The sequence below is a fragment of the Condylura cristata genome, unplaced genomic scaffold, assembly GCF_000260355.1.
Source record: "Condylura cristata isolate star-nosed mole 26May11 unplaced genomic scaffold, ConCri1.0 scaffold00055, whole genome shotgun sequence".
NCBI classification, from domain to species: domain Eukaryota; kingdom Metazoa; phylum Chordata; class Mammalia; order Eulipotyphla; family Talpidae; genus Condylura; species Condylura cristata.
The window spans coordinates 963,717-974,927 of record NW_004567156.1 but is presented as its reverse complement, the minus strand read 5'-3'; the positions used below and the strand labels follow the sequence as shown (position 1 = coordinate 974,927).

Genomic DNA, 11,211 nt, shown 5'->3' with positions numbered 1-11,211 from the left:
GTAGGAACTCTTGCTGCAGTGGCTGATGATATCTCTATCTCTTTAACCCCTGCACCACCAGGGAGGCACCCTCTGGTACTTCTTTCCCCTGCCTTCTACCAAAACTGGTGTGTCAAGGACATCAGTTTTATGACTTGAAATAGCACTTATATGCTAATGAGTCCCAGAAGTATGTCATCATCACAAATCATTCCCAAAGTCCAGACTTGTAGACAATGTGTACTTGATATTTCCACTTGGTTTTTAACAAATTGTTACAAATTCACATGTCTAGAATTGAACCCATAGACCTTGCTTCTTAGCTGATGTCAATTTAAAAATTCCAGTTAAACCAAACACCCTGGAACCCTCATTGACCTTTCTTTATCTCATGCTCCACTTTTAGAAAAGAGCAGCTAATTGAGAGAAAATGTCCAGAATCCAACCTCTTCACTTCATTGCTTCCACCTTCATTGGAGTCACCTTCATCTCTCACCTATGTTATAGCAACAGCCTCCTAGAATGTCTTCCTGAGTTTACTCCTGTTCCTGCAGTCTATTCTCTATGCAGCAGCCAGAGTGGACTTATTCTCAAAGGAGACCTCAAGGATTCCTCTGCTCAAAGACCTATAATGCCTCTTCATTTCTCTCAAAGTAAAAGTTAACATCTTTATGGTAGCCTGTAAGACTAGGCTCCCACTGTCTCTGATTGTATTGCTTTGCCTGTCTACCAGGCATGTTCATCTTGGGGTCTTTGTCCTTTTCCCTCTGCCCAGTTGAATCTTCCCCCAGAAACTCACAATGACACATTCCTTTCTTCCTTGAAATTTTTGCCCAGTGTTAATGATCTCAATAGCTCTAACCTGATTACCCATTCAAACTTTTAATCTTCCTTCACTCCCATCCCCTCCCCCATCCTGGCACATCGTAGCATCACTAATCCCCTTTACCCTACTCTACTTTTTTTGCTCTCATAATATATGTCATCTTCTAAGAGATCATATGCATTCTCAGTTATGTTTACTGTCTATTATCTGGCCTCCCACACCAATTCCCACAATGCAGTGTGAACTTCACAAAGACAGGGATTTTTTTTTCACTCTGATAACCCAAGCATATAGAATTGGGAATGGCACGTCACTGATGCCCAATTAATGATTTAAAAAATCATTTGCTTGCACTCTTGTAGTCAACTCCGAGGAGCTGTCAAACTGTCCAGCATGGAGAAACAGCTGTTCAACCTGAAGTTCACAGTCTAACAACTGAGCAGACATGCCAAAAAATGCAAGGAGGGAAAAGACCAAACTTCAAAAGGCCATTCAGAAGGGCAACATGAAAGTTGCCAGGACACACAACAAAAATGTCACCTGCCAGAAGCACCAGATGGTAAACTTCTTGACATTGGGTATAAGGGTTGGCTTGGTAGCCATGAGTTCAGATGTTGGTGACATGGTCAGGGTAATCACGTTGATGGCTAATGTGGCCAAGTAGATGGCTGTGAGATTGAAGACCACCAGTCTGGAGAGAATCTCTGCCTTGATGGGCAAATTCGGGCACCAGTCTGAGATGCTGGCCGTCTAGACACAACAAGGGGACTATGATGAGTAGCATCATGTTGCTCCTCACTCCCCAAACCAGGTGGTTATCTGGTTTGTCGCTCTGGGAGATGGACAAGACTGGGTTCTGGCTGAGCATAATGTTCTGGCTGGAACATAAGGAAAGGGGAGAACACAATTTTATACCAAGACATAGCAAGGAATAATGTGGAGCTGCCACAGAGCTGAGCCAGTGCATAAGAAAGGTGCCTCAGCCACGCAGGACGAATTACCCACCTAGCATCGAGTGTGATGATGGAACCTGGCACTGGAAGTTTTCTGGCTGTCACTTCCTTCTGAAATGCACTATGGATATATTTTTTAAAAGATTTATTTATTTATGCATACAAGAGATGGGGTATAGGCTAGAGGTGGGAGGTGAGAGGATTCACCAGAGACAGAGTGGGGAGCAGAACGGGCAGATCCAAAAAGTACACTGCTGAGGGGAGCAGCGGGCGGGTCAGGAGAGGTCTGCCGTACCATATGGGGCCGGGGATTGAACTCCCACTGAAGGGGCTGCGGCTAGCTTGCAGTGCTGCATGCTAATCCATTGTGCCACCAGATATAAAATTCAATTTTATACCTGAATTACCAAAATTGAATTTTTTTAAATTAAGTGTAATTTTTTTAAAATTTAGTATAATAGATAATATGAAGAATTGCCAAGTGATTACATATAAATTAAAGAGAGGCAAACAATTTCTTAGTTTGATTATATTAGAGGGCTATAAATACGTCTTTCAACTTATTGAATGGGCAGTATTATTTCTTTGTATTTTTTTAAAAAGATTTATTTATTTATGCATACAGAACTGGGGTACAGGCCAGAGGTGCAGGGGCGGTGAAAGGATTCATCAGAGACAGAGTGGGAGCAGTACAGGCAGATTTGATGAATTATGCTGCTGAAGGGAGCAGTGGGAGAGACAGGAGAAGTCTGCCATACCATGTGGGTCACCTCCCTGGCTGCAGTGGCTACTGGCTTCATAGTGCTGCGCTTTAATTCATTGTACCACCAGGGAGGGTCCCATGTGTTAGTTTTTATAACCAGAAAAATTTCATGTAAATCTCATTTATCATAGGAAAAATTGTTTGCTCAATTGTACTTTTTATTTACTAAGAGTTTTTATTTTATTTTATTTATTTATTTTTTATTTTATTTTTAAAGATTTATTTATTTGTACAGAACTGGGGTACAGGCCAGAGATGCGGAGGGTGAGAGGATTCACCAGAGACAGAGTGGGGTACAGAACAGGCACATCGACAAAGTATACTGCTGAGGGGAGCAGCTGGAGGGTCAGGAGAGGTCTGCCTCGCCATGTGGATCTCCTCCGGGGCAGGTGGGGAATCGAACTCATGCGGAAGTGGCTTAAGCTTCTTTGTGCTGTGCTTTAACCCGCTGTGCCACCAGGGAGGGCCCTATTTTTTATTTTTTTAATCTGCTTTTAAAAAAAATTTAGATTTATTTATGTTTAAAGATTTATTTATTTATGCATTCAGAACTGGGGTACAGGCCAGCAGTGGCGGGGGTTGGGGGGTGGGGGGAGCAGGGCAGTGAGAGGATTCACCAGAGGCAGATCCACAAAGTACACTGCTGAGGGGAGCAGCTGTTGAGACAGGAGAGGTCTGCCGTGCCATGTGGGTCAGCTCCCAGGCCATAGATCCAACACTTGTGGAAAGCTTCCCAGTGATTCACATTGCTGTGCTTTAATCCATTGCGCCACCAGGGAGGGCCATACTAAGAGTTTTTTTTTTTAAATCTTGAAGCTTGGGCCCTCCCTGGTGGGGCAGGGGGTTAAACTACAGCACGATGTAGCTATTCTCAGTCTGTGCAGCTGGAGTTCGATCCCCAGCCAGGGAGCTGCCTACATGGTTTGGCAGACCTCTCCTGGTGAATCCGCTTCCCTCTCCCCCCACCCCACACCTCAGGCCTGTACCCCAGTTCTTGTATATATGCGTAAATAAATCTTTAAAAAAATGGTAAAAGACTTGCAGCTTTAACATGACAGTTTCTTTCACAAGAACTCTTCACACATTTCTAGTTACTTTATTCATATGAAATATGCTCATTAGCAGGTAGTTGAATTAATCTGACAGTGACAATGAGTTGTGATTAGATGGAGAAAATCTTGGACTGGGTGTTTGTAAGTTTTGCTTTGACTACAGCAATCAAACATAAAAATGAAATCAGAATTGTATTTTTAAGTTACAAAAATTAACTTTGTCAAGGTATATAAAACATGTAAACATATATAACAAAATATCTTAAATTTATACATATAAATATGTACATTTTGATGAATTTCACAAACTGAAGAGAACATATGTCTAAAAATGACACCCTGTAAGTGGCCCTTAGAGCTTCTTGTAGTCACTCTCCTCTCTCAAGACTAACTTACCCTGACTTCCATCTAACAACATATATTCGACTTACTCATTTCTGTACCTTATACAAATAGAAGCATACAGTAAGGGTTCATTTGTGTCTTTCTTTTGTTCAACATTCTGTTAATGAAATCACCACATTGTTGCACATAATTGCAGTTTGTTCATTCTCATTGCTGTTTATATTTAATAGTATATAATAGTTCATTGTGTAACTGTAACCCAATTTACTTATCCTGAATGAATCAATTATTTAAACCCCGGATCCTTTCCTCCTTGGTATCACCAGGGTTGTTGTGGAAATTGAATGAACACACAGAAAGCATTTAGAATGGCCTTTAGTATATAGTGGGTACTCAATAAAGGCTAGTTATTAATTTTGTTATATTCAGATATTTTATCCAACTCTCGGTGACCTTTTCTGAAGTCCTAGCCAGCTACTGTCGTGCTCTACAGGATGCTAACTTGGGTACCTCCCTGGGATCACCCTAGGGAAGGGCCAGCATGGCCTTGTCTGTCCTTAGTGCATGTTTCAAGCTGGGATTATCTGTTTCAGTCGGATTATCTGTTTCCAGGTAGGCAGAAATCTGAAATAGTGAGCAGTAACTGGGAACAATTGAAGTTCACTCATCTGAGCCACACAGTGGAAAAGTCCAGGAATAGCCTCAGTGAAGGTCTGGGAGCTCTTAGTCTCCTGCCTTCCCTGGCTTGGCTACTTAACCCTTTCTGTCATCTGGAAACTAAGACCATTCTCAAGCAATTTTTTTTAAAGATTATTTATTTATTCATACAGAACTGGGGTACAGGCCAGAGATGCGGAGGGTGAGAGGATTCACCAGAGACAGAGTGGGGAGCAGAACAGCAGATCGACAAAGTACACTGCTGAGGGGAGCAGCGGGCGGGTCAGGAGAGGTCTGCCGCGCCACGTGGATCTCCTCCGTGGCAGGCGGGGATCGAACTGATGCCGAAGTACTCATGCTTCTTAGTGCAGTGCTTTAACCCGCTGCGCCACCAGGGAGGGCTCTCAAGTAATTTTTTTAAAAAAGATTTATTTACTTACAGGTGAACAGACCAGAGATACAGGTAGGTAGGTAGGATTCACTAGAGACAGACTGGGGAGCAGAACAGGCAGATCTACTGAAATACACTGCTGAGGGAAGCAGCGGGTGAGACAGGAGAGGTCTGCTGCGCCATGTGGGTCAGCTCCTTGTCTGGGGCTCAAACTTTGCCCCACTCCAGTCCTTGAGGTTAAGGCTCTTATATGTCTGGAACCGCCACCCCACCCCACCCCCGCCTTTGTGCAATACATTTGCTCTAAAGGACACGCTATCAAGTTGTTGATGGATTGATGGATTGAGCATACTGGCAAGTCTTCACTGCCCTTCCCCCAAAAATGCCTTACTTTTTTCCAAGCCCTGGGAGAAAATTGCCAAAAACAGAAACCAAGCTGACTTTCTCAAGAAGGATCATTTATTTAATTTAGTTTGTCTCTGGTTCACAATATTTTCTTCTTTTTCCATGCTGGGATCATTAGAAGCCCCTTCACTCCTACTACATCTCCTCCTGACCAATCAGGGTAACTCAGAGATAGCTTTCTTGGCTGGCAGACCTGTTGGCTTCTCCTGTTCTCTTGATTTCTCTTCATACATCAAGATCCTGGTTGAGATGGCAAGAGACACAGGGATCAGGGGGACTAGTTCTCTCAAGAGAATAAATCTTGGACTAATGTCCAGGAGAGAAAGGGGTGTGAGAGGATGGAAGGAAGAATAGACAGGGGCAGGGTTGTGGGACCAGAAGCTGGAAGGCTGGTGGACAGTAATGTGAGTAATGTGAGAAGTGAGCCCAGGGATGGGCGTGGTGGTGGGCAGGAAACTGGACCCTCACATTTTTAGGATGGCTGATCTCTTGCCCAACATCATCCTGAGAAAGTCAAAGTAGCTGAAAGTATCTCCAGAGCCACTGGATACCTCTCTGATTAATTTCTTTAGCTCCAGGTGGGTCTTGGGCACCCCAAGTTTCTCCAGCATTTGCTTCAGAGACATGATATCTGGAGGCAGTAAATGGAAGTGAGAAGGGCACCCCCCCACCTCTCCCCAATTCTCTTTACCCATCTCTGCATTCCCATCCTCCTCCTTGCTTCTAGGTGGGCCCTTTAGGTCCGTTCCCAAGACAGGGGGGACAGAGCACTGTAGGAGAGAGCACCCTCTTGCTAGTTCTGCAGGTTTCCCCAAATGACCCTTTTCTCACCGATATCTCCATTTCCATCGAGGTCAAATTCCATGTATTTCTCTGAAAGAAAAAGTGGGTACCTGGCTGAGGCTCGTAGGGAAGGAAAAGGCTGCAGACCAGTGATAAGTGGGCAGTGGGTGGGTGGTGTGGAAGGAGGACAGGGGGTAAGCAGAGGGTTGGGAAGTTAAGGCACCCTGCTAAGAGATGGGGAACCAGAGGAGAAACTGAGAGGGGCAGGCCAGAGAAGGGGACTCCAACCTGGGGGGTGGGGGCAAGGAAAGGCAGCCTCCCTTCTCAGAGCAGTAGACTTTGTCTCGGTGGTCTCCTCTGCTTTTAGGAAAGCCCAACCCTCCACAGCCCCCAGTACTCCCCACCCCACCCGACCTCTGGCCTCAATCCCAGTTTTCCCTCACTCTTGAAGGCTTCCAGTTTGGAAGGCAGATCCTCATCACTGCTGTATTTGGGATCATCCAGAAATTGCTATGGGGGAAAAGTAAGAGTCAGGATAGGCTCTGGGGTCCTGGGTCCCCTTTCCCTAGGCCTGTCCCCTTAGTTCTTCCTTTACCTTGTTGATTTCATTTAGTCTCTCCTCCTGCTGGGCCTTCAGCAGCCCAAAAGCTTTTCCACCTGAGAAGCACAAAGGTTAAGATAGCCTCATCACCCCACCCCCCTTCCTCTCCTCCCCTCATACCCAGCCCAGGGCCACCCACAGTTCTGCCCTTCCAGATCAGCTAACAGCCCTCCTTGCTTCCAGCTGTCCATCTTCTTGCTCCCACTTTAAACTTCCACCCATTCCACCTTCCCTACCCTGTACATCAATGGTATGGCTCATAGCTCAGCAGACGCTGGTGGAGACTGGCCAAGCTGGAGGTCTCTGAGGTCTGACGACTCACTCTCCCACCAGCCTCTTCAGAGGTCTGTCTCACAAACTTCCTTTTCTCCTCATCCCCCCTCCTCTCAGTTTCCACTTCCCCATCAACTTCTGCTGACACTAGCACCCCAGGAAGAAAGGGGAGCCCAGCAGAGAATGCAGATGAGAAAATAACCTTCTCCCAAATTCCTTTTAAGGAGAACCCAATGTATGCATAAAATAAATGTTGGACATCAGGCCCTCCCTGATGTCGCAATGGCTTAGGACACAGCACTGCAAGCTAGCTGCAGTTGCTTCAGTGTGAGTTCGATCCCAGCCCGGAGCTGACCCATATGGCGTGGCAGATCTCTCCTGACCCGCCTGCTGCTCCCTTCAGCAGTGTACTTCATCGATCTGCCTGTTTTGCTCCCCACTCTGTCTCTGGTGAATCCTCTCACGGCCTGCATCTCTTGCTTGTACCATAGTTATAAATGCATAAATAAATAAATCTTTAAAAAAAAGGGCCCTTCCTGGTGGTGCAACAGGTTAGGACACAGCACTGCAAGCTGGCAGCAGCCACTTGAGTGCGAGTTCTATCCCTGCTCCGGTGGTGACCACATGGCCCAGCAGACCTCTCCTGACCCGCCCGCTGCTCCCCTTAGCAGTGTACTTTGTTGATCTGCCTATTCTACTCCCTACCCTGTCTCTGGTGAATTCTCTCACCGCCCCTGCACCTCTGGCCTGTGCCCCAGTTTTGTGTGCATAAATAAATAAAGAAATCTTTAGATAGATAGATAGATAGATTTAAAAAAAGTGTTTTGAGAAGTCTCTGGAGGTGTGGAGGGAAAGCAGGAAGATTCCAGGGGCATTTCTTCTTGGGGACAAATGATCTTCAAACGTTTCAAAGGTGCATTATGGCTCATGAGCCTGCAGGTTTGGGCAAAGAGCTGAGGAAAGGCTGAGTGAGTTTTTCTGTGCTGAGGATGGGAGAAGAATCTGAAGTCTGCTGGCATCTCTGAGAGGTGGCAGGATGGGCGCACATCTGCAAAGGAGAGACACCCCAACCCTACAGTGGCTCCAGAGAGGTACTTGAAAATACAGAAATGTCTAAGGACCTAATGAATTTGTTTGCTTTGCCTAGGCCATGTAACTCCCACCTTATCGCCTTTGAAATCTTTAGTAAAATCTACAGAGCTCAGGAACTGGAGGAGTTTAGTAGATTCTTTGAAGGAGCTGGAAGTGGCACCTGAAAGAGACAGGCTTTGTAGACACAAGAGCAGGGAGTGAGGCCTGTAGGATAAGAGAGAGTGTGTGTGTGTGCGCGCACACACACACATAGTGGAGTAGGTGGACGAGGAGCCTCTGCTAGCGCCCCTCCTTGGCCCCCCAGTGTAATCTTTATCCCCTTTGCTGCTCTGTTTGGCTAGTTGTCCAGCCCCTCACTGACACATCCTTGTCCAAACTCCCTGCCCAGACCTCCATTTACCCTGGCCCCAGGAAAGATGCAAACACCTTTCTTCTCTTCCTCACCACCAATTTCCACTTCTGCAGCTGAGTTTTCACTTCTCACTGACCTCTCCCCAACTCAGTCAGGTGGTAAGAGATACTGGTGGTACCCTGACTTCTTGACTTCCCATTATTGCTGCCCTCTTCTACAGGACAGATGCAGCCCTGTACTCCCAATGTGTTCAGGGCCTACAGGGAGAATTCATTCCTTTATTCAGACATTCATTCAGCAGATATTTATTGAGAACTTGCCATATGCCTGGCATATTTCTAGCCTCAGGAAACCAAAGAAATGCAAACTCTTCTTGTGGGGCAGCTTCATTGGGAAAACAGACAGAAAGCAAAAAGAAATAAGTATATTGGGCCCTCCCTGGTGGCACAGCAGGTTAAAGCACAGTACTGAGAAGCTAAAGCCACCTCAACATGAGTTTGATCCCTGCCTGCTCCGGAGGTGACCACATGGCGCGGCAGACCTCTCCTGGCACGCATGGCTGCTCCCCTCAGCAGTGTACTTCGTCAATCTGCCTGTTCTGTAGATTGTCTCTGGTGAAGCCTCTCACCACCCCTACACCTCTGGCCTGTACCCCAGTTCTGTATGCATAAATAAATAAATCTTTAAAAAAAAGAAATAAGTATATTAGAGGTAGGGGGGTGCCTATAGAGAAAAGCAAAATAGGGAAGGGGTTTAGCAAGCACTGAGGGTAGACTGCAGTTTCAAATAGCGTGATCTGGGAGGCTTCTTTGAAGATGTGATAGTTGAGCAAAGATTTCAAGGAGGTGAGGGGCCAAGCCATGTGGTTATATGGGAGCAGAGCTTTTCAGGCATGGGGTACAACAGTGCAAAGGTGTGAGAACATAGAATGTGAAGTGGCAGCAAGACCTGAGCTAGAACTGAATATGTGAGGGGAAGTGAGACGGGAGGAGGTGGATCATGGTGAGATAGCACTTACTCAGAGAAACTTCCTGAGATAAAGTGCCAGCAGCTCTGACCATAGGACCAGAGTGACAAGAATGATGAATGAGCAGAAGGGAAAGTGGGTGGAGAAAGAAACTCTCTAAGCAGAGAGGTGGGGAAAACCTATGGGAACAGACTTGCAAAAGACTTGTCATACCCAACATCTAGGCCCAGCCCCCTCGGCCACTGAAAGGACTCCTCCACCGAAGTTGGCCAAAAGGAGGTGGGAACTCTGGGCAGAGAGGTTCTAGGGGACACTCTGGGCCCCAGCAAGGAGTCCACTGAGAACTTGGCAATAAGGAAATAGCTAATTGATGGTAAAGCTGCAAAATCTAGATCTGAGTAAAGATATGCAGAAGCTCCTCAAAGTTAGCACAAGGAAACAGTTTGGAAATGCACAAGGCTGGGCCCAGCCTAGACTTGCTGTTAGAAACCCTGAGGGTGAGGCCCAACAATCACTTTTAAACAAGTGTCTCAGATGCTGCTGATATGCGCTGAAGTTCGAGAGCTCTGCCTGAAAGAAATAAGAGTGGTTCTCCTGGGGCTGCAGGACTCACTGGACCTTTGGTGAAGGTCTCAACAGTTTAAGCAGCTTAGTGAGGTGGCTCAAGCTGGAAGGCAGAAAAAAGGAGTGCCAGAGGAGTGCCCGAGGCCATAGCCAGGAAGAGCCAAGCAGTCAGGGAGAGAACGCTCAGCTGGCTCAAGAAATGGCCTGCTCAAACCCCATGAGCTTGGAGTCCCTTATGGAATGGGCACCGTTGCTAAGGGCCCTTGTTATGGTTTCATGCTCCCAAGGGAACTGCCCATTAGATAAGCCCCTTGGAGTGTTCCTGTGGGAAGATAAGACACTGGCCAGAATGCTCCTCTGTGTGTCTGGGGATCTTCTTTCTGCCCCTGTGTTTTCCTATCCCACTCTGCCCTCTGCCCCAGGAGGCTGCCTATGAAGACCGCATCAAGGGCACCTCTGGCTTCTGGCTGGTTTTGGCTGGTGGAGACCTGGCAGGAAAAGAGCAGGAGAGAACTCAGTGGAGGGTATTCATTCCTCTGGCTGCCTTCCCACAGTTACCTCAGCTGGCCAAGCCTCTATCCACGGCAGGCAATGCTCCTTGCTGGGCCACCTGCTTGATAGCCTTCCAGGGGATAGAATTCAGTTGGCCTATGAACCTGGACGAGAGCAAATGTGTCTCCTTTTGTCACACCCAGCATCTGTGTTGCCTTGTCAAAGACTGCTTCATGGTGTTTTGTCCCTATTTCTGCGACCGGAGCTGCAAGGCAGAAAGATGGGAGGCAGAAAGGCTGAGCAAGCAGAGTTTATTGCTCCGGGGCAGCAGCTGAGAGGGATCCCCTAGGGTGGGGTCCGCAGCTACTGCCAGCGCTATAGGGGAAAAGGGTCTCTTATAGAGATTCTAGGTTCAGATTCCAAAGGGGTGACTCATCGCTATGCCTCCTGATGCCAGGCCCTGTTCGTCCCACCGGTATCTTCCGGATGCCCAGTTAAATAAATATCACCCTTAGATGTGAGGCCCAGTTTATTACCGCCCTTATCTAGTCCCACCGGTAGTTGTGTTATTGCAGCACCTGGTCATCCCCAACACATGGTTTAAAATTATTCAAGTCAAGCTACAGAATTGTTTGCACTATGCTTTTATTTATTAGAATGCAGCTTAGGTCTCCTGCATTTTGAATGTCCCAACTTTTACTTAATAAACAATAAAT

The 11,211-nt window shown here is 46.7% G+C and overlaps 1 protein-coding gene across 1 annotated transcript; it reads right to left on the bottom strand.

Annotated features, from left to right (window-relative positions):
* Positions 1-5,429: 5,429 nt before the first annotated feature.
* Positions 5,430-7,077, bottom strand: AIF1 (allograft inflammatory factor 1). Its single transcript, XM_004695120.2, has 6 exons — positions 6,992-7,077; positions 6,750-6,811; positions 6,598-6,664; positions 6,203-6,244; positions 5,840-6,002; positions 5,430-5,611 (listed from the first exon to the last, which is right to left on the bottom strand). Exons 1-6 carry the CDS (start codon positions 7,014-7,016, stop codon positions 5,527-5,529), a joined length of 444 nt encoding a protein of 147 aa, XP_004695177.1. The 5' UTR covers positions 7,017-7,077; the 3' UTR covers positions 5,430-5,526.
* Positions 7,078-11,211: the final 4,134 nt, after the last annotated feature.